The 24,634-nt window shown below is 42.9% G+C and overlaps 1 protein-coding gene across 3 annotated transcripts in view; it reads left to right on the forward strand.

Moving 5' to 3' along the window:
* Positions 1 to 24,634, forward strand: part of SHC3 (SHC adaptor protein 3) — a 147,348-nt gene that overhangs the window by 15,804 nt on the left and 106,910 nt on the right. For all 3 annotated transcript variants that reach the window (XM_082256230.1, XM_082256231.1, XM_082256229.1), the window contains one exon: positions 22,824 to 22,894. In XM_082256230.1, coding sequence (XP_082112356.1) covers positions 22,824 to 22,894 — 71 coding nt within the window. The remainder of the gene's footprint in view (positions 1 to 22,823; positions 22,895 to 24,634) is intronic.

The raw sequence follows: 24,634 nt of genomic DNA on the forward strand, positions 1-24,634 counted from the left end.
GCTTGCCCTCAACATGGGGAGGATGCTTTGGGGTGCCCCCCAAAGCACCTTGTCCACATATTGATGGGGACAAGGGCCTCTTCCTGACAGCCCTGGGCTGTGGTTGTGGGGGGTCTGCAAAAAGGGAGCGGAGCTTTTTTTTTTTTCTTTTTTCAGGGTGGCAGGAGGCGTGATTGACGATGGATTTACATCGGGGTGACACTATTTTTTTTTATTTTAATTTTTGAGTAAAGGACTTGCTAAAAACTATCTTATGTGTTTATTTTTTTGTACACTTAAGGACCGCCCGCCGCAGTTTTACTGCAGGAGGCTGGCCCTCCTGCGCGAACCCATGTAGCCCTACGTCGGTCGCGCGCCTGCTGCTAGGGGGGGCACCCACTCGGCAGCGGGGACTCCGATGCACGGGGTCGGCGGCTCCGATTGCCGCGGGGCACCCGCGATCGCTCCCCGCTGAGAGAGAAGGACGGTCAGCTATTGTAAACACAGCTGACCGTTCTCTCTGGAATGATCACAGAGCGCCTGTGATCCTTCTATATAGGATCACAGGTCTCTGTGATCATTTCAAAAGCCCTCCCCCCACAGTTAGAAACACTCCCCTAGGTTTACATTTAACCCCTTGAGCACCCAGTGTGTTAACCCCTTCCCTGCCAGTGTCAATATTACAGTAACAGTGCATATTTTTAGCACCGATTACTGTAGTAATGTCACTGGTCCCCCCAAAAGTGTCAAAAATGTCAGTTAGGGGTCCGATCTGTCCTCTGCAATGTCGCAGTAAAAATCGCAGATCACCGTCATTACTAGTAAAAAAAAACGAAACAATATAAATGACATAAATCTTTCCTGTAGTTAGTAGACACGATAACTTTTGCACAAACCAAACAAAATACGCTTATTGCGATTTTTTTTTTTACCAAAAATATGTAGAAGAAAAACTGGCCTAAAATGTTAAAAAAAAATTATTTTTATATTATTTTTTTTGGGAATGTTATATTGCAGAATGTGAAAAATATTGTTTTTTTTTCATAGTTGTCGCTATTTTTTTGTTTATAGCACAAAAATAAAAATTGCACAGGTGATCAAATACCACCAAAAGAAAGCACTATTTGTGGGGAAAAAAAGACATACATTTTATTCAGGTACAGCATCGCACGACCGCGCAATTGTCCGTTAAAGTAACGCAGTACTGAATCGCAAAAAATGGCCTGGTCATAAGGAGGAAAATCCTTCCCGTCCAGAAGTGGTTAAAGGAATTTTTTATTTTTATTGTTTCACTTTAGGCATCATTAAAATCACTTCTCCTGTAAAAAGGATTGTTTTAAAAACATTTTTTGCATTGATATATGTCCCCCAGGGCAGTATCTGGGTCCCTATACACTTTTTATGCAATAACTTGCTTATAAGCCTTTAAAATGTGGACTTTTTATTTTTCATGTTGGTGTCCTACAGACTTTAATGGAGTTCGTATGTTCGCTAAGAGTCCCTCCTTACATCAGGTGTCCCCATCACAGTGCCCCCTTACATCAGATGTCTCCATCACAGTGCCCACTTACATCAGGTGTCCTGATCACAGTGCCCCCTTACATCAGGTGTCCCGATCACAGTGCCTCCTTACATCTGGTGCTCCTATCAGAGTCCCCCTTACATCAGGTGCCCCCATCAGAGTCCCCCTTACATCAGGTGCCCCATCAGCATCCCCCTTACATCTGGTGCCCCATCAGAGTCCCCTTCACATCATGTGCCCCTGTTAGAGTACCCTTTACATCAGGTGCCCGCATCAGAGTCCCCCTTACATCAGGTGCCCCCATCAGAGCCCCCTTTACATCAGGTGTCCCTGTCACAGTTCCCCTTACATCTGGTCCCCATCAGAGTCCCCCTTAATCTGGTGTCCCTCTTACATAATTGTCCTCTATCCGAGTCCCTCCTACATCAGGTTCCCCAATCAGAATCCATCCTTACATCAGGTGCCCCCATCAGAGTCCCCCTTACATGTGGTACCTCCACCAGAGTTTCTCTACACATCACAATCCCCTTTTACATCAGGTTTCTCCAGGTGTCGCTCCATACATCAGAATTGCCCCCCCCCCCTCCTTCCCCCTGTACTCACAGATCATAAACTGGAAACAAGGCAGCTCCTTCTTCCTTTTTCCAGTCTCTAGACAGCCTGTCTTCACACCCCTGCAGTGGCAGGCTGAGACTGAGCTGTGCAGGCTTTCTATCTCCCCCTGCTGGCTGGACGAAAAAAAACACCCAATCCTCTCTCCAGCTATCTTAGTGAGCCACAGTCTGGTCTAAATATTGTTTCTGGTTTTTAGGGGGACTGAAAACCAGACACATGATTCAAAAGCCGCACTGCCCAGGTAAATTCTGGACAGGTGGCAACCCTAATGTGATGGGTGCATTCGTTTTCTTTTTTTGTCTTCCTCTTCCAGTTTCATCTGGTGAACCAGCCAGTAAATTTGTTGTTTTTCAAAAGAACAAGCTCTCCGGCAGAACGTATCAGATACAGAGATGAGACAAAATGTTTAACACTAACAGGGCTGCTTACAATGATCAGCTGTTATTTGTTATTTTTATAAAACCTTTTTCCCAAAAGCAAAAAATGGTTTGCTGTAACTGTTTATAAAGCATTAGCCGGAGTTTGGCATACATTTGTTAGGGTATTTAAATCTTCTAGTACATCTGACACTCCCCTTCCCCCAAGCTGACAATGCTGTTGTCCAAAGGTGCCACTGTGTCCTTCATCCAGAGCGGGGGCACTCTAACACAGGAGGTGTGTTACTGGACAGGTGAAAACAGAGGGGAAAAAAGCCAAAAAAAAAAAGAAAACTGATGCAGCCACCATATCTAATGATTAATAAGCTACAATATAATACATTGTTGGTTTTGTGTTTCGAACAGCTTTAAAGTGCAAATTGGGTTTTGTCTGCTTTTTATTGTTTAGGTACTTGACTTGAATGAAAATGTACATTGTACAAAGCACAAGATTGTGGACCAGTAGTAGGATCTGAAATTGCTCTGAGATAGTGTACGACTTTGTGATATACAGATCGCTTTTAGCTTATAAAGTTATTAGTAAATGTCCTCTTCTCCCTATAAGAAAGTACTTATACTAGCATGTAGACAGTTCACAATCAAAGAGAAAAAACATAGGAGAGAAAAGCGATTTGTGCGAGAAATTCCGTGTGCTGCCACCTAAAAGTGTAAGAGGGATTATTTCAATTTCAGCGGCTGCTCACATTTATTTGATGTGTCCCCACATATGCAAATGAAAAGCATAAATATAAATGTGGTGCTTTGCTTATATAATATGTAAATAAATTATATAAAACTATATTACTTTCATTAATGTGTATCCAATAGTGGTTATTGGTTTGTGTATTTGACACATTCTCTCACATTGAAACAATATCAACATGTAAATAATATCACCAATTATTTTTACATATAATAAAAAAATGCAACTAAGTATTAAAGTGCTTCCAGTGTTTGTTCAATAATTAAATAATTCTATAAATAAAAGTGATATATGAATGTACCTGCGGGTATATGTCACTTTTATTTGAAGAGTTATTTAATTATTGCACGAACACTGGGAGCACTTTAATACTTAGTTGCACTTTATTATTATACAGTGCCTTGCAAAAGTATTCGGCCCCTTTGGACTTTGCGACCTTTTGCCACATTTCAGGCTTCAAACATAAAGATATAAAACGTTAATAAAAAGTTAATAAAAGTTAATACTTTGTAGCGCCACTGTTTGCTGCGATTACAGCTGTAAGTCGCTTGGGGTATGTCTCTATCAGTTTTGCACATCGAGAGACTGAAATTTTTGCCCATTTCTCCTTGCAAAACAGCTCGAGCTCAGTGAGGTTGGATGGAAAGCGTTTGTGAACAGCAGTTTTCAGTTCTTTCCACAGATTCTCGATTGGATTCGGGTCTGGACTTTGGCCATTCTAACACCTGGATATGTTTATCTGTGAACCATTCCATTGTAGATTTTGCTTTATATTTTGGATCATTGTCTTGTTGGAAGACATCTCTCCGTCCCAGTCTCAGGTCTTTTGCAGACTCCATCAGGTTTTCTTCCAGAATGGTCCTGTATTTGGCTCCATCCATCTTCCCATCAATTTTAACCATCTTCCCTGTCCCTGCTGAAGAAAAGCAGGCCCAAACCATGATGCTGCCACCACCATGTTTGACAGTGGGGATGGTGTGTTCAGGGTGATGAGCTGTGTTGCTTTTACGTCAAACATAACGTTTTGCATTGTTGCCAAAAAGTTCGATTTTGGTTTCATCTGACCAGAACACCTTCTTCCACATGTTTGGTGTGTCTCCCAGGTGGCTTGTGGCAAACTTTAAATGACACTTTTTATGGATATCTTTAAGAAATGGCTTTCTTCTTGCCACTCTTCCATAAAGGGCAGATTTGTGCAGTATACGACTGATTGTTGTCCTATGGACAGAGTCTCCCACCTCAGCTGTAGATCTCTGCAGTTCATCCAGAGTGATCATGGGCCTCTTGGCTGCATCTCTGTTCAGTCTTCTCCTTGTATGAGCTGAAAGTTTAGAGGGACGGCCAGGTCTTCGTAGATTTACAGTGGTCTGATACTCCTATTTCAATATCATCGCTTGCACAGTGCTCCTTGGGATGTTTAAAGCTTGGGAAATCTTTTTGTATCCAAATCCGGCTTTAATCTTCTCCACAACAGTATCTGGGACATGCCTGGTGTGTTTCTTGTTCTTCATGATGCTCTCTGCGCTTTAAACGGACCTCTGAGACTATCACAGTGCAGGTGCATTAATACGGAGACTTGATTACACCCAGGTGGATTCTATTTATCATCATTAGTCATTTAGGTCAACATTGGATCATTCAGAGATCCTCACTGAATTAATTAGGAATTAAAAATAGGCTGAATTAAAATAGGCATTTTCTGTACTTGCTGAAAATTTTCCTAGCCTGAAGAATGAAAACAAAGGCTGCCCCCAAATCTAAGGAGTGGTAGGCTGTAATATATTCAATTTTTGTTATTGGGTTTACTGTAGTTGTTTAACTTCATCTCCTTATATACCGTGCTACTTAGTTCTTTGCATATCTGCTGATTTTGCTCCTAGCTTTTTATTCTTCATTGGTAAGATTTGTAAAGTAGTCTCTAGCTTATTCTCAGTACTTCCATGATTTATGAGCCTTTGCAAAAAAAATTGCTTACCTTATGCAAAACTACCATTATACAGGGTTATGATCCCACTACAGTTCCAGAATGATCTACAGAAGTATTCCTACTGTTAAGTATGTAAGAGGCTACAGTGATCCAGGTATACCTTGCGGTACCGCTCTTAGCTGAGACAAAGATCTCCCAGCCAGTTGAAGTGAAGGGAGCAGGCACCTATGCATCATTTAAGGGTGTAGAACCTTCATCACAGAAAGGAAGGAACACTGCTCACTGACCCAGTGCAGGAATATGTGAATGAGTGTGGCCTCGGCAGATGCCGCTCCAACCACACCCTCTGACATGTTTCGATCCGCAACCTCTGTCTGCGGGGGGCGTTGACTTCTCCGATATCGTATGCCAGACGGAACGGTATCACCCGGGTGTCACTTACGGAAAGTGGGTGAGAGACGGATCGGTATCGGGTGGGTTGGAGATGGAGTGGGTAAGAGACAGAGCAGTATGGAGTGGATGCCGAACAGAGCGGTATCACCCGGGTATCACTTACGGCAAGTGGGTGAGAGATACCGATCTGCCAGCAGATCTGCTAATGTGGAATTGCTTATCTCTTTATTTTTTACATATGTGAGAGGCATATTCAATAACATTTCTAAACAGAATTACGCTATGTGACACCATTTTACCCTTACATGAGCATCACCACCTAATGGTTGGAGGAGGAGAAGACTAGTCTTGGACCCTGACATAGGATGTACAAAATATCGGCCCATATCGGCCGATAGCAATATGCGATGGCCAAAACATCGGTATCGGCAACGAAAAACCAATATCGGTCAATCCCTAGTAGGAGGTGGAGCTAGTTACCAGTGATATAACAGGAAATATGTAATACCATAGAATACCGTCAATCAGTAGTATTTTGTTAGAGTGGCATCTTGTGGACAATGTTGGTATTGCAAGTCCAAAGAATATTATTTTTTCCTTATAGTCTGAAGGCATGACACTTATCATCCTGGACGATACTTCTTTGGACATATCCTAGCCTTTCTCCAGCCAGATGTAGGTCAGCTTTTGGCTTTGGCTATCCTCTTCTAGTGTTCTTTGGCCTCTAATTTCCTGGTGAAGGCCTTTGTGCAGAGAGTCACTAATTCAGTTCCTCCTAGAAGCTCTCTGGGGCTGCTGTGGGATCTCAGTCTGGTACTAAAGGCTCTTCAAAAGCTTCCCTTCTAACTTATTTGGGATACTCCCTTGGCTAATCCCACTCATAAGATGGTTTTTCTTGTCACCATCCTTCAGCTAAGCAAGTATAGGAGTTAGCAGCATTGTCTTATACAGAACCCTTCCTGGTGTTGCACAAGGATAAGGTTGCCTTGACCCAAGATTTTTTTGCCCAAGGTGGTATTATCTTTTCACTTTATTCAGGATTACATTCTGTAATCTTTTTGACCGACGCCTAAGCACTCAAAGATATCTCTCTTCACTGTTTGGACATGGTTCATGATGTATGTGTTTACCTGTCAGCTATGGGTTCCTTTAGACCCCTACAGACTGCACCTTTGTTTTTTATTTTTCTATATCTTTTCCATACATATGAAGCATTATTAGTCCTGGCTATTACACCTTTGCACTTTCATGACCTTTCTAATGTATACGTTATTTTACTTAGCTCAATGCAGAGAAAAAGCTAACCTAAACTTTTATTGATCGTTATTTAAGATTACTTTGCTGACTGATGCTCTACAGTAAGACATAATGCATATAAAGAGGTCTCTAAAGTCTGCATTTTTTAATTGTTTTATAATATATATTTATATATGTATGTTTATATGTATGTATACATATATATATACATACAATAAGGGTTTTCATCCCAGTAACTTTGCAGTCATTGCTAGCGAAGTACTGATAAGTGGTGAGATAATGGTCTCAGGTGTTTTAGTGTTTGAGTATTGACACCTCCAAGTCACATAGTATCCTTTTATTTATGCATTTATTGGGGTATTGATTTATTTTCTTTGGAAATTTTAAGAGCTTGCAGCATGCAAATTACTCACTAAAATGAAACAGACCATCCCATATAATCCAGCCTGCAATGTATAAATCTTGTGGTCCTGTATTCTGTCCACCTTTCTGGGAAAAAATAGCTGACAAAGAAGTGAGTTGCTTACAGTCCTTTATCACCATTGTATCTTTTTGTGACCAATGTGATACATTGGGGTTGATCTCCTAAAGACAAATAGACTTCACTTTGCAAGGGAAGTTGCACTCTGAATGTACATTTTCTCCAGAGCTTAGTGAATGAGGTGAAAGTAAAATGCTTTTTTTCTTTTTTTTTTACTTTGCACTTGATTGGGTATTCTTTGCAAAGTGAAGTTTCAACACATTCACTCAGTTCTGGGGAAAATTTTCACGCAATGTGCAACTTACTTTGCAAAGTGAACATCCTATTTGTCTTTAGTAAATCAGCCCCACTGTGTTTGGCAGGTGTCAGGTGTTTTGACAGTTCACTAGCCCATGGCATAATTGCTAGCAATCAAGGAGCCCACCTAGTTTTGCCCTTAAAAAGTGTCACAAACAAAACATTCAAGTTAATGGAAACTGTAATGAAGTTATGAGTGGGAGATTTTCTGCAGTCTAAACCAAGAGCTAGCAGCATATGACAAAACCATTCCTCCACAGAGACTGTACAGTGGAGAGAGTGTTTTCATCCTAAAGCTAGCCATAGATGAGTCGAAAATCAATGAAAGTTCTTTCGTTTTTCACATAATTAGTGTGCCAGCTGCGACACGTGATTTATGTGCTGGATTCAAAAGTGCCTAATCCAAAATGCTGGATTTGGTTTATAAAAACTAAACAAATGATGGCTCAATCACAATCATACTTGGCATTTTCATTTTTCAAACAACATAACATTTGGTTTTCGACTCGTTTGTGTCCACCATAGGGCCCTTTTCACATGAGCGGACCGATCAGGTCTGCCTGTAAGTTTTTCAGGTGAACCCGATCAGACCCTCTATTGTCCTCTATGGAGCCGTGGATGTAAACGGACATGTGACCATTTACACCCGCCAACATTCAATCTGATCTGCTGAAAACAGATGGATGGGTATCCGTTCCCCATCCGTCTAGTGGATCAGATCTGATGGCAGTTGGGTGTAAACGAACAGGCGGTCCATTTACATCTTACCGCCAATAGAGGAGAGCAGGCTGTGTCCTCTTTGTATAAGTTGAGCAGACACAGACCAGCCATCTGGCTTCTCAGTGGGGATCAGTGGACAGACTCCCTGCTGAGCAGGTGGAGTCGGCCTCCACGTGAAACAGGACTGAGGCAGGAAGTGTGTTAATGGCTGAATAACCAGGTAGAAAAGTAAAAAAAAAAGCCTGGAAAAAGAAAACAAAGGCAGCCACCACTAGTAAGCTGCAATAAATTTCTTTTTTGATCTTGGCTTTAGATAGATTGTACTAAAATAACCACATTTAAATAAATATTTGAATAAATATTTGAGCTACTTAAACAATTAAAACAGTGTTTATGAACAGTAAAACTCAGTTTCAAGAGTTGATAAAAATGTTGTTAATTAGTGTGTTAGCTAAAATCAATGAAATCGAGAAATATTTTGCTGAGTTGGTATTACCAATTTACCAAGTTATCTGTTTTGGAAAGGGAAAGTGTTAGATTTTGTCACCATAAAGAATTTTTGGATGCTGACAGATAGAGGCTTTGGGTTGGGCAAGGAAATGCTAAAACAATGTGTCTCAATTTTTTATTAGTTTAAGATTTAAACCAAATTTTCCATCGTAGATTTTGTTTAGAAGTACCACACATATTGTATGTTTTTTTTTTCTATACAAATTACAAAGCAAAACTCAGTTAAAAAATAATGTTTTTTTTAGTAAACCTTCATACAACTAACACTTGCTGCATCTCGTAAAACCTCAAAAGGATCAGATTACCAAATGATTGGATTGCTGTGAGCAGCAATATTGTAGCAGCGACTTATACATTGTGACACACCTTGAGGGTAAAGTGGGGTTCAACCAAAAGCCAAGAAAATGCTTTACATGTGTTATTAGTTCCCTTTAAAATTCGACAAAACAGAAAGAGAAAAACTCTCCAAGGAAATCACTGGAACAGGTATCCCTATTGGAATATTGAACTATATTGGTGACCACCATAAAATTTAGAATTTTCCATTAGTTTTTGTTCCAGTGACAATGGCCATGAGGAATCTCTCCATCAGGGACACAGACAGCACCGCAAACATAAGAGAGGTAATGATCCTTTCCTCTTCTATCCAAAGCAAACAAAAATGTTTTTGGCTAGAGATTCAGTCTCATTTAAAAAAAAAAAGTAAAGAATTAAGTTAAAATGAAAAAAAGTACATTTGTTGCTATAAATATACAGATACACATATATCATGCTTATACTTTTATGTAATAAACTAGCAAAAAGTGTGCTGGTTGAATGGGTGAATATAGATGAGCATAGCATGGACTCCTGGTCTCCTGAATTTTACATTATACGTGTATTTATTGCGGCTAGGTTATCTCTTCCTCAACACTGGAAGCAACCAACACCCCTGATTTTTCTACAACAAAACCAATTCTAAATAAAAATGCCTTTTACAATTATTTGTTTGCTAAAGCCCGCCTTTTACAAGACAAATGTGCCCATACCTGGTATTCCTGGATATAACATCCTTGTTGCACATTACCATCCTGATTGGTCCTTTCTGTTATAGTCTACATAATTCTTTCTCATAGGCCTTAGACTCCATGCCTTTCCCATTCAACAACACGTTGCCACTGTGAAATTGATGTTGTAACCCTATACCATTTTTTTTATAATATTACTTTTTTCTTACTTCAAATTTGTACCAGCTCTTCTACTCCTCCTTCTTTTTCTCCCCTTTCCCCTTCCCTAATAATCAGGAGTGGGTCACTGCAGACAAAGGGAAGGAAAATTTATTAAATACTTTCTTCAGCTCTGTATATTCAAAGGAGCATGGCGGAGCTCATGACCATAATGAGGACGGTATTGACACAGCCCCAAATGATACACATTGGCTCAAAAGTGATATGGTCCAGAGATATTTAGACAGAATAAGGGTGGATAAAGCGCCTGGACCAGATGGCATCCACCCACGCATCCTAAAAGAATTGAGCGCTCTAATTTCTAAGCCTTTGTTTTTAGGGACTCGTTAACCACTTGCCTACTTTGCACTTAAACCCCCTTCCCATCCAGACCAATTTTTAGCTTTCAGTGCTCTCACACTTTGAATGACAATTGCGCGGTCATGCAACACTCAACCCATATAAAATTTTGGTCCTTTTTTTCATAGAAATAGAGCTTTCTTTTGATGGTATTTATTCACCGCTGGGCTTTTTATTATGTGCGCTATAAATGAAAAAAGACCGCAAATTTAAAAAAAAAAACGTTTTTTTTTTAGTTTCTGTTATAAAATTTAGCAAATTAGTAATTTTTCTTCATAAATTTTGGCCAAAATGTATACTTCTACATATCTTTGGTAAAAATAACCCAAATAAGTGTACATTATTTGGTCTGCGTGAAAGTTAGAGAGTCTACAAGTTATGGTGCTAATCATTGAAAATTGATCACGCCTAATGTACTGACAGCCTATCTCACTTCTTGAGACCCTAACAAGCCAGGAAAGTACAAATGACCCCCAAATGACCCCTTTTTGGAAAGTAGACATTCCAATGTATTTAATAAGAGGCATGGTGAGTTTTTTGAAGTTGTCATTTTTTCCCACAATTCTTTGCAAAATTAATTTTTTTTTTTTTTTTTTACAAATTGTCATATTCAACAGGTTATTTCTCTCACATGGCATATGCATACTTACAACTACACCCCAAAACACATTCTGCTACTCCTCCTGAGTATGGCGATACCACATGTGTGAGACTTTTTTACAGCCTGGCCACATACAGAGGTCCAACATTGAAGTAGCACCTCCAGGCGTTCTCGGAGCATAAAATACACTTTTCATTTCTCAACCACCTATTACACTTTTGAAGGCCCTGGAGCACCAGCACAATGAAAAAGCCCACTAAATGACCCCATTTTGGAAAGCAAACACCCCAACGTATAATCTATGAGGCATAATGAGTCTTTTGAACATGTCATTTTTTTCCAGAATCTTTCAGAAAATGTGGAAAAAAAAAAGAAAACGCATTTTTTTTACACAAAGTTGTCCATTTATAAGATATTTCCAACACATAGCATGTACATAGCAAAAATGACACCCCAAAATACATTCTGCTACTCCTCCTGAGTATGGCGATACCACATGTGTGAGACTTTTTTACAGCCAGGCCACATACAGAGGTCCAACATTGAAGTAGCACCTCCAGGCGTTCTCGGAGCATAAAATACACTTTTCATTTCTCAACCACCTATTACACTTTTGAAGGCCCTGGAGCACCAGCACAATGAAAAAGCCCACTAAATGACCCCATTTTGGAAAGCAAACACCCCAACGTATATTCTATGAGGCATAATGAGTCTTTTGAACACGTCATTTTTTTCCAGAATCTTTCGGAAAATGTGGAAAAAAAATGAAAACGCATTTTTTTTACACAAAGTTGTCCATTTATAAGATATTTCCAACACATAGCATGTACATAGCAAAAATGAAACCCCAAAATACATTCTGCTACTCCTCCTGAGTATGGCGATACCACATGTGTGAGACTTTTACGCAGTCAGGTCACATACAGAGGCCCAACATGCAAAGACACATAGCATGCACATACCATGAATTACCATGAATTACACCCCACAATACATTCTGCTGAGCAAAGGGTAAACAAAAGCTTACCTGTAGTTTTAGAAGCGCAGTTGTCCACAGGAGTTGAGTCCAGGTAGCAGGCAGGGACTTGGTCAGTAACAGTGCATGCAATTCTCCAGGCAAGGATACCAGTCCAGTGTCAGTGCATGCGGCAGGCAGAGGCATGATTGTAGTCCTGCAGGCAGAAGTAGGGCCTCTGTCGGGATAGAATGGGGACAGGGGTAGAGGCTTCTCCCACCCAAATCGCTTTGAAGCCTCCGGGATCCAGACCCTAATCTGAGAAGAAGAAAAACAAAAAAAATTGTTTTCTTCATCCAGAAAAACAATTCTGGTCCCCTCACATATGTGAGACCCCTGTGGTATGAATCCCACTACTTCAAGAGGCAGGCAAAAATCGTGGTCAAACAGTCCAGGGTCAGTTCCAGAGCAGGCAGAGGTAGGTACAAAATAAGCAGGCAAAGGCATGGTCAAATAACAGTCCAGGGTCAGTTCCAGATCAGGCAGACATAGGTACAAAATCAGCAGGCAAAGGCGTCGTTGAATAACAGTCCAGGGTCATTTCAGGAGCATACAGTGGCATAAGGGGTGAAAGCGGAGGACTACGTTTACCATACTAATAATTTAGACAAGTATGGTAACGGCAGAAACAGTCGTCTACACAGAGGCCTGGTTGCGAAGGACACTGGGGACAATAATAGCGGGTGTCTTTTCGAATTCCTGCCTTGGTACACACCCTACATTTTTTCTGCTGTTTTTGGTCTCTTTGTGTGGGAGGGATTTTACTGGGAAAATGGCGTTCAGACAGTCTGCTTATTACGTCAGATCTAATGTTTTCTGGTGGGCCGTTTGGAAATATGAGGGTTGTGAAGATTTCCTCCAGGTAATAAAGGAAGGGTTGGGGGCTTTCGGTGGATTTGCGGTATAAAATGTAGGAATTGTATATGGCCAAATGAAAAATATAAATTGCTACTTTTTTGTACCAATGATAGGTATGTCTTGTGGGTAGATAGGGTTCCATCATTTGGTCGTTGAAATCCACTCCCCCCATGAATAAGTTGTACTCCTGTACACATGTTGGCTTTCGGACTGGGCCATTCCTTTGTCGGGATTCCACATAGTTGTCATTGTGGATCGAAGACAACATGTAGACGTCTCTTCTGTCCCTCCACTTCACAGCCAGAACTTCCTCATTTCTCAGACTCGCCGTCTCCCCTCTTTTCAGCTTGGTGTTTACTAGCCTTTGAGGAAAGCCTTTCCGTTTTTTTCGGACCGTACCACATGCAGGAGTCTTCTTTCTGTGAAGGTTTCGGGAACAGGGGCAAACTGGTGTAGAAATTGTCTACATACAGGTGGTAGCCTTTTTCAAGGAGAGGGTAAATGAGGTCCCAAACAACTTTCCCGCTTGATCCCATGTAGTCCGGACATTCAGGGGGATGCAGCTGGGTGTCCTTCCCTTCGTACACCCTGAAGGCATAGGTGTACCCTGTGGCTCGGTCACATAGTTTGTAAAGCTTCACCCCATAGCGGGCCCGTTTGCTGGGAATGAATTGTTTGATGCCCAGCCTGCCGGTAAATTTCACAAGGGACTCATCCACACATATATTTTGGTCTGGGGTAAATAATTGAGGGAATATTCCTGAAAAATAATTTAGAAGTGGCCGAATTTTGAACAGCTTGTCAAATGCTGGGGAATTTCGGGGAGGGCACTGGGTATTGTCGTTAAAATGGAGGAACCTCATGATCATCAAATACCTGGCCCTGGGCATTACTGCAGAGTAGATGGGCATATGGTAGATTGGTTTGGTTGACCAATATGCTTGCAGTTCGTTTTTTTTATTGAGTCCCATGTTGAAGGTGAGGCCTAAAAATATCTTGAACTCCTCCACCGTTAGGTCTCTCCACTCAAAGGGACGGGAATAAAAAGATGTGGGGTTACTCTGGATAAATTGTTGTGCATACAGGTTGCACTGGGCCACAATGGACGTCAGCAGGTCCTCCGTAAAAATTAAACGGAAGTAGTCAATTGGGGCAAAGTTATCTGTGTTGACCTGGACTCCTGGCTGGGCAGTGAAAGTGGGGATGATGGCTTCTCCTGAGTTGGGAGGAAGCCACAGGGGGTTCAGAAGGGCATAGGGAAGGCTGGCGTTGGTCCTAACCCTTTGGGGGCGAGGTGACACCCCACTTGAGCTTGGCCTTTCTTGCCGAGGCACTGTGGTGCTGGTGGATGGCACTGCGGAGCTGGTGGATGGCACTGCGGAGCTGGTGGATGGCACTGCGAAGCTGGTGGATGGCACTGCGGAGCTGGTGGATGGCACTGCCTCCTCCTCACCAGAACGCCTTAGTTTGGCAGGCGGGCAGTATTCCTCCTCGTCGGAGTCGGTCTGCGTCCCGCTGCTAATGACCGGCTCGTAATTTACTTCGGAGTCAGACTCTGACTCCGAAGATTCCGAAGCAGAAAGCTCCCTGTCCATGTCCTCACTGATGATATTGAAGGCCTCCTCGGCTGAGAAAATTTTTTTTGCCATCGTTGGTGACACTGATGGGCACGGTGACACTGATGGGCACGGTGAGACTGATGGGCACGGTTAAACTGGCTCACTGATGGGTACTGTGATGGGCACACGGATGGGCTCTGTGGGCACACTGATGAGCACACTTATGAGCACTGATGAGCACGCTGATGAGCGCTGTGGGCACACTGAGCACTGGGCACACTGATGAGCACTGGGCGGCACTGATGAGCACTGGGCAGCACTGATGAGCACTGGGTGGGCACTGATGGGCACACTGGTGGTCACTGGGCACACTGATGAGCACTGGGCGGCACTGATGAGCACTGGGCGGGCACTGATGGGCACACTGGTGGGCACTGGTGGGCACTGGGCACACTGATGAGCACTGGGCGGCACTGATGAGCACTGGACGGCACTGATGAGCACTGGGTGGGCACTGATGGGCACACTGGTGGGCACACTGGTGGGCACTGGTGGGCACTGGGCACACTAATCACTTGGCACACTGATGGCACACTGGTGGGCACTGGTGGGCACTTTTTTTTACACTTACGATCTCTCCTCTCCTCACACTGCAGTCTGTGTGTGAGGAGGGAGAGCTGGCAATGAGTGATGATCTCAAATGTTTACATTTGAGATCATCTCTCATTGGATGCCTCGATCGTGACGAATGGCCGCTGTGATTGGCCATTCGTCATGATCTGTGATTGGCTGTGTCCAAGGGACACGGCCAACACAGATTATCCCCGGTGCGCACTCGCGGGAGCGCACGGGGAGTCTGTTACTACCGAGGCAATGACAGATGATCTCATATGTTTACATATGAGATCATCTCTCATTGGATGCCTCGATCGTGACGAATGGCGACTGTGATTGGCCATTCGTCTCAATCTGTGATTGGCTGTGTCCAAGGGACACGGCCAACACAGCTTTTGCCCGATGCGCGCTCGCGGGAGCGCGCGGAGGGCGTGTTTATGGGAGGCCGTTTAAAAACGGCCTCCCGAAAATTCAAGTCCGCACTGCAGCCGTATATAGGCTGTAGCGCGGATGTGAGCAGGTTAAGGACTGTAATAGTACCACTGGATTGGCGTAGGGCCAATGTGGTGCCTATATTTAAAAAGGGATCAAAGTCTTTGCCAAGTAACTATAGACCTGTTAGTTTAACTTCTATAGTTGGGAAGATATTGGAGAGTTTAATAAAAGACCACATAGATGAGTTCTTATTGGAAAAAAATATTTTAAGCAACAGACAGCATGGATTCATGAAGCACAGAAGTTGTCAAACAAACCTGATTTCTTTTTATGAGGAGGTAAGTAAAACCTTGGACGGAGGGGTGGCTGTGGACGTAGTATACTTGGATTTTTCAAAAGCGTTTGACACAGTTCCCCACACACGGCTAATGTGTAAGGTAAAGTCTACTGGCTTGGAAAGATCAGTTTGTAAATGGATAGAAAATTGGCTAAAAGATAGAATTCAGAGAGTAGTGGTTAATGATTCTTACTCTGAATGGTCTAAAGTTATCAGTGGTGTACCCCAAGGTTCAGTGTTGGGACCCTTACTTTTTAATATCTTTATAAATGATATAGAGTCTGGCATTAAAAGTACCATTTCAGTCTTTGCAGATGACACTAAGCTTTGTAACTTCTTTACAGGATGTCTCCAACTTACAAGCTGACCTCAATGCACTGTTTCATTGGGCAACTATGTGGCAAATGAGGTTTAATGTTGATAAATGTAAAGTTATGCACTTGGGGGCTAAGAATATGCATGCATCATACATACTAGGTGGAGTAGAACTGGGGTAATCTATAGCGGAGAAGGATCTGGGTGTTCTGGTAGATCATAAGCTTATAAATAGCATGCAATGCCAAGCTGCTGTTTCCAAAGCAAGCAAAGTCCTTTCTTGTATTAACAGAGGCATGGACTCCAGAGAGAGAAATATAATTTTACCCCTGTGCAGATCATTAGTAAGACCTCATCTGGAATATGCAGTTCAGTTTTGGGCACCAGTTCTTAAAAAGGATATCAGGGAACTGGAGAAAGCGCAGAGAAGGGCAACCAAACTGATAAGAGGCATGGAGGACCTCCGCTATAAGAAAATATTAGAGGAACTGAATTGATTCTCTCTTGAGAAGAGGAGATTAAGGGTGGATATGTTCACCATGTATAAATATATAAGGGGTCCATATAGTGAACTTGGTGTTGAGTTGTTCACTTTAAGGTCAACACAGAGGACAAGGGGGCACTCTTTATGTCTAGAGGAAAACAGATTTAGTCTCCAAATATGGAAAGGTTTATTCACCGTAAGAGCTGTGAAAATGTGGAATATACTCCCTCCAGAGGTGGTTCTGGCTAGCTCACTAAATTGCTTTAAAAAAGGCCTGGATTCTTTCCTAGGTGTACATAATATAAATGGGTACTAACATTTTTTTTTTTTTAGGTAAAGTTGATCCAGGGAATATCCGATTGCTTCTCGGGGGATCAGGAAGGAATTTTTTTTCCCCTGCTGTAGCAAATTGGATCATGCTTTGCTTCAGTTTTTTTCGCCTTCCTCTGGATCAACTGCGGGTATAGGATTGTGTATATGGGATTGCATGGTTGGGTTTTCAATACTGTTTTGTTTTTTTGGGGTTTTTTTTTTTTTTTTGTTAAACCAGATGGTCTTTTTTCAACCTGACTAACTATGTAACTTTGTAATCCCCTCCTTCTCACATTGAAATTGTAAACCTGTAAAGAGTTATTTTTTGTTCCTTTATTCTCTACAATAAAAGACTTATTAAAACTAAAAGCACTTAAAAAATAAATCAGATCAACAAACATTTCTTGTGTAATACATGCACGTTCTCAAGGTATTTGAATAACCTCAGCCAGAGAGGTACTGTACCTCTTGTTAACCTTTTTATAACATCTGACCAATGACCATTTCTTGTGTAATACATGTACTTTCTCAAAGCATTTGGTTAACCTCAACCAGAGAGCTACCTCTTTTTAACCCATGCAATCAACTTCTATATTATTTTCTCCAGGTGTGATCCTTATTTATTCTAACCAAACCTCTCATGCCTGTGCCCATTCTAAACATGCCTCCCATCCTACATATCTTGTATAACATTCTGTTACATGGAACTGTTGCCTGAGGCACACAAGAACGAGCACTCACCCCATTCAAAACTAGTGCAAGTGCAGAGTGGTCCCCCACCCGTAAGCAGCAGTGCTGAGCTTAGCCACTGCTGCTACAGGGGGGAAAAAGAGAGTGGACTTAGATAAACTTAAAGTGGATGTAAACCCTCAAATATACCCAGTGAAGTGAACAGCTTCAGATGATACACAGAGATGAAACAAATCCTCCTACATGTATATCTGCAGTCTTCAGCCTTCTATATTCTTTAGAAAGTGCACATTGTGTTAGAATGTTTTCTTCCTGTTTCAGCAATGGGAGATGAGTATAGGAATAGACTGATTGGAAGAAATGCACACAACCCCCCTCCACATAGGCAGAGGAATGAAGAAACTTGAAGAGCTGTGCTGTGAATAGACCAGCACTCTGCTTATCTGTCTCTAAGTCCCTTCCCCAACACAAATTTCCAGCTGCTTTTATCTCCTATGTCAGAGAGCTTGTCAGAAGTTATAATGCAGATAACAGATGAATGGAGCAACAGAAAGACTTACAACGGCAGCGGGACACAAACTTCCCACCCTACTACTATGAATGAATTCAAAATTTCCTCTGATTGGCTGAGGCTGAGTTTGTGATGTCATCAGCCCACCTCTCTTTTGGCACCTACTGTACTCATGCATTGGGTACAATTCTAAGCACCACACAAAGTATTTTGTTTTACCATTGCACAGGGGCGGACTAACAACTCATGGGGCCCCCGGGCAATAGGAGATCATGGGGCCCCGTGTCCCCATCCACACTCAAGCCACACACGCCCCCCAGCCTGTCCGTACACATCCCCAGCCTGTCAACATATGACCCCAGCCTGTCCGTATACATCCCCAGCCTTTCCGTACACATCCCCAGCCTGTCAACATACCACCCCAGCCTGTCCGTATACATCCCCAGCCTGTCCGTACACATCCCCAGCCTGTCCACATACCACCCCAGCCTGTCCGTATACATCCCCAGCCTGTCCGTATACATCCCCAGCCTGTCCGTATACATCCCCAGCCTGTCCGTATACCACCCCAGCCTGTCCGTATACCTCCCCAGCCTGTCCGTATACATCCCCAGCCAGTCCGAATACCACCCCAGCCTGTCCGTATACCACCCCAGCCTGTCTGTATACCACCCCAGCCTGTCCGTATACCTATCGAGCTTGTCTGTATACCTGCAGACCACAGCTGGCGCAAGGAAGCGAGCCGGTGTTGCCATTATTTGTCTTCAGTCTGGGCCCCGAAGAGCAGGTGCAGGCCTGGGGACCACGGCTGAAGAAATAGGTAGAGAGGCGCCACAAAAAATCTTCACCCCTGCCACCGTAAACATGGGCAGGGAAAAGGGGGTGGAGTCAGGGGCAGAGCCAATGGGGGGGCTGCAAAATGTGGTTTCGCCTAGGGTGTCAAGATAACTTGCACCAGCCCTGGCTGTGTCCTCAATCTTCTTTCTTTCTTTCGCTCCAAGGTGAAAGATTAGAGGTCCGTTTAGAACCCTGGTATATCACCAAAGCCTCCCAACTGGGCTCCTAAAAAAAGTTGCATAAAGTAATAAAAAATAAAATTGTAAAACAAAATAATAAAATAAATTGGTAAAAAAATTAACAAAAATAAAAGACTACTGACACCATCCAATGCCCTACTGGCACCATCCACTGCCCTACTGACACCATCCACTGCCCTACTGACACCGTCCACTGCCCTACTGACACTGTCCACTGCTCTTCTGACACCGTCCACTGCCCTACTGACACCGTACACTGCTCTACTAACACCAACCACTGCTCTACTAACACCCTCCACTGCTCTACTAACACTGTCCACTGCCCTACTGACTCCATCCACTGCCCTACTGACACCATCCACTGCCCTACTGACAACTTCCACTGCCCTACTGACACCAACCACTGCTCTACTGACACTATCCACTGCTCTACTGACACTGTCCACTGCCCTACTGACACCGTCCACTGCCCTACTGACACCGTCCACTGCCCTACTGATACTGCCCACTTCTCTACTGTGACCGTCCTCTGCTCTACTGACACTGTCCGTACACTGCTCTACTGATACTATCTACTGTTCTACTGACACCGTCCACTGTTCTACTGACACCGTCCACTGCTCAACTGACACCGTTCACTGCTCAACTGACACCATCCACTGCTCTACTGACACCATCCTCTGCCCTGCTGACACGTCCGTACACTGCTTTACTGATACCATCCACTGCTCTACTGACTCTGTCGTCTGCTCTACTGACACCATCCTCTGCCCTTCTGACACCATCCACTGTCCTACTGACACCATTCACTGCTCTGTTGACACCGTCCCCTGCCTTACTGACACCATTCACTGCTCTGCTGGCACAGTCCACTGCTCTACTGACACCATCCACTGCTCTGCTGACACTGTCCACTGCCCTACTGACACCGTCCACTGCCCTACTGACACCGTCCACTGCCCTACTGATACTGCCCACTTCTCTACTGTGACCGTCCTCTGCTCTACTGACACTGTCCGTACACTGCTCTACTGATACTATCTACTGTTCTACTGACACCGTCCACTGTTCTACTGACACCGTCCACTGCTCAACTGACACCATCCAATGCTCTACTGACACCATCCTCTGCCCTGCTGACACGTCCGTACACTGCTTTACTGATACCATCCACTGCTCTACTGACTCTGTCGTCTGCTCTACTGACACCATCCTCTGCCCTTCTGACACCATGCACTGTCCTACTGACACCATTCACTGCTCTGTTGACACCGTCCCCTGCCTTACTGACACCATTCACTGCTCTGCTGGCACAGTCCACTGCTCTACTGACACCATCCACTGCTCTGCTGACACTGTCCACTGCCCTACTGACACCGTCCACTGCCCTACTGACACCGTCCACTGCCCTACTGATACTGCCCACTTCTCTACTGTGACCGTTCTCTGCTCTACTGACACTGTCCGTACACTGCTCTACTGATACTATCTACTGTTCTACTGACACCGTCCACTGCTCTACTGATACCATCCACTGCTCTACTAACTCTGTCGTCTGCTCCACTGACACTATCCACTGCTCTACTGACACCTTCCACTGCCCTACTGACACCATCCTCTGCCCTACTGACACTGTCCACGGCCTTACTGACACGATCCACTGCCCTACTGACTGACACTACCAGGGTTGCAAAGGTTGCGTATGCGACCAGGCTCTGGTGTTTTGCTACCGTGGGGGGGACCAAAACAGCAGGAAGGAGATCCGCTACAGAACTGTTGGATTGTAATAAAGAAACCTGAAATGGGAGCAAATGGCCTCAGGGATCAGTGGGATAGGCCCAGGCTGGGGGTCAGGGGGGCCCCATGGGTTCTTGCACTGGGGCCCTGAAAGTTCTAGTTACGCCTCTGTCAGCAAGCATATCGCAAGTCAGCTTTTTATGCTCAGTGTAAGAAAATCAGTGAGCAGAGGCAAGAATTTCACTTTACATATGCTTTAATGCAAGAACAGAGGATAGCAGCAGTGTAGCATTTCCTTGCAGCAGATAAGCAATGGTTAACACTCAGGGCTCTTCCACGGATGTCAGCAAGTCAGAGCGGTCATACAGAGAGCAGAGAGCTTTACCGACTTTCAATTCTACTTCCAGCTTGCTGGTCCATCAAATCTGAAATACTGTCTCTGCACTCCCACATCAGGTGTTGTTTTTACTCTCCCATAGCTCAAAGTGTAACACAACCTCGGAGAACAGAGCTGCTGTGTGTTCCTCTGGACATGCCTGCTCCAGCTCACACCAAATAGTCCATCCATGTTATACTCGGCTTCACTACCATGCTGACAGCAGCTTCCTTGTATATAGTAAGATGGCGAGCATCATGGGGCCCCCTACTGGCCCCGGGCCCCGGGCAGTGCCCTAAATGCCCGTATGGTCAGTCCGCCCCTGCCATTGCAGTATAATGCACATTACTGCAACACGTAGATCTGAAGGAGAGCTACTGGATAACTACATTTGCCCATACTAACTAAAGCCCATTTTGCGTACCTTAGATCAGAGGGCGATAACAATCCAGGAGCCCATATCAAATGATGTTCGGTGGGAGAAGCCTCTCTGTGGGCTTACAGGTACACAGCTTTTCTCACCCAGCACCCCTACCACTGCCTCTCCCCAACAACCCTGATACTGCACCTTTCTGCCAGCTAGCAACGCTGTTTTGCATACTTCACTGCTGACCCCCGTCACTGTTCTCCTTTTTACATTTGTAGGGACATGCAGAGAGGAGGAGAGGCCGAGCCTGGACTTTTTGGGCTACCTGCCCACATCTTCCTCCCTCTGGTGACATCACCTCCTCCTGAGTACAGTAGCCTGTAGAGACCACTTAATCCTTCGACTTCTGAGGGCCCTGTGCTCATTGTGTGTTCCCAGGGGAAGAGGGAGGAGGTTTACACTTCTGAGCTAAGAGGAGGAGGGATGCCAAACACTGAGGTGCCAACCACCTCCATTACTACAGAACCTATCCAATTTGGCAACCATTTTCTAGAAGTCTAACATCTAAATTTATAATTTTTTTTTTTTTTTACTTTCAAGTTAGGTTCTTTTTCAAAATACAACACAACTATTTGTCACTCCTCCCTCCAAATCGAATAAACCTATATTATAATTTTGAACATGCAATCTCTGTATCAGATTGAAACTAAAGCCTAGTACACACTAGTAGTTTTTTTTTTTTTTTTGTTCAACCCAGCAGCTCAAAAGGAGCCACTGTACTAACTACCAGACGTTAGTACAGTGATCTGCCCTGCTGTGCTATTGTGTTCTAATGGCCATTGTCTGAGAGCGCTGATCGAGAGCTGATCGGCAGACCTTTTTCATTTATGCCCCTTCAAAAAAAGTCGGCTCAACACACAAACAGGCTGAATGCTGGCTTAAGGGTAGGGGGTACAGTCACCGATTCCAGTCACTACACTACGCAGATAAATTCTGATTGGTTACTGAGGGTAAGTGCATATTATAATTTTTCCTAGGGTGGTAAATAAAAACCCTCTTTCTGAATTGTTTGTGTTATTGGAAATATACTTTATAGGATGGCATTCGTAATTCGTATTTGTATCTTTTTTTTGTTTCAGGCCCTTGCAGTAAATATTTCCTAATATTTTATCAATTCTTTTTCTTGCAGTACTTGGGATGCATAGAGGTATTGCGGTCCATGAGATCTTTAGATTTTAACACAAGAACTCAAATAACAAGGTAAGATTGTCAATGGCCTCTTTTTACAAAAAAAAAAAAATAGCAAAAGTGCTACAATAGCTAGGTAAAATATCAATTGCAACCATTTTAAAGCAAAACTACTGCATCTGAGCACCACAAACCAAAAATGCTATTTAATCATTCTTTTTTTAATTCAAAGCAAATTCACCCATTCATTTATGTCTCCATGTTTTATTTTGCTAAGAAATCACTTTGAAAAACACCCCCTAGCATTTATGGCCTTGACCATTTTGAGTACAGGGCAGATGATTCATGTAGCATATACTTTCTGGAATCCATCTACCCTTCGCTTAGACATAGAAGACACAGACAGAAGTGTGTGCTTAGCTGAGAAAACCCCTTCCCCTGAAGAGTACTGAGATGTATGACATAATTTGCTTCGGAAGTAACTAAATAAATAAAAAAAAAAGCTTAAAAAAAATGTTCCGCTTTAATGTCAATATGTTACACCAACAAACCTCTGGTCTAAGAGTTAGAAGAAAATTTCCTATGTTGTAGCTATAAGAATGGTAGACAAAAGATATCTTGATTCTAAACCAGTTGTACTGTTTTGTACTTCTTCACAATCTTGGGTAAGTTTATTTTTATTTTCTTAGGTTTAAAAAGGTTTTTAGCTGATATTTTACATATTTTTTCCTATATGTATATAGTCTTTGTTTTACAAACAAACACTACCTATTCTTCCACTTTTGATGGTTTTTGATCACCACTGGGTTATTTATTTTTTATTACATAAAAAAAAAAAAAAAAACAGATATGTTTTACTTTCTTTTATAAAACATATCCAATTAAAAAAAAAAAAAAAAAAATCTAATTTCTTTATAAAATTTAGGCCAAAATGTATTCTACGAAATCTTTGGGGTAAAAAATAAAAAAAAAAATCGCCATAAGTGTATATGAATTACTTTGTGCAAATGTTATAGCGTCTATAAATGATGGTATATATACTGGAATTAACATGGCTATTGACACTATACTGTAATGGTAGTGATTAGTGTGACCGTGATAGGGTGGTGGGAAATCTGGTGCTAACAGGCGCTCTGGGAGGGTCATTAACTAACACTGATGTTGCTAGTGACACTAATACAGTGATCAGTGATAATACTGTACACTGACATTGTACTAATAACACTGGCTGTGAAGGGGTTAACATCTAGGGGCAATTGCCTGACAATGTGTAATGTGTACTGTTTTTACTCACAGATCTGGCAATTTTTTCTCCCTGCTTTGCAGGGAAAAGAAAGAGTCAGATCGCTTTTCCTATGCACACAGAGTTCTGTGTTTTTGCAAACAGAGAGCTCTGTAATTGGACACAGCTGATTTCAGCGAAAATCATTGGCTGAAATTTGCTGCCAAGCTCGTGCTGTGTCCAATCACAGCACGGGTCGGCAGGAGACACGCTCCTCATATGTGCCCTGAACGCCGGAAGACAGATGGTGACATAAAGTTACATTGTTCAGCCTGCCTGTGCCACTAGCTCACAGTAAAACTACTGTGGGCAGGCTGCCTGCAAGTAGTTAAAAATATATTTTTTAAAATTTTTTTTAAATTCTGATTCCGATAAATAAAGAAAAAAAAAACAACTTTACTGATTTTCTTTAAAGATGAACTTAAACGAAAAAAAAAATCTCTATAGCTTTAGTGACCTAACTTACCTGTGATGAAGTATGTCCCATGTCATACAGGCAGCTGGATCCTATAGAAGTCTTTGTTGCAGGG

The sequence above is a fragment of the Pelophylax lessonae genome (assembly GCF_965119305.1).
Source record: "Pelophylax lessonae genome assembly, chromosome: 1".
NCBI classification, from domain to species: Eukaryota; Metazoa; Chordata; class Amphibia; order Anura; family Ranidae; genus Pelophylax; species Pelophylax lessonae.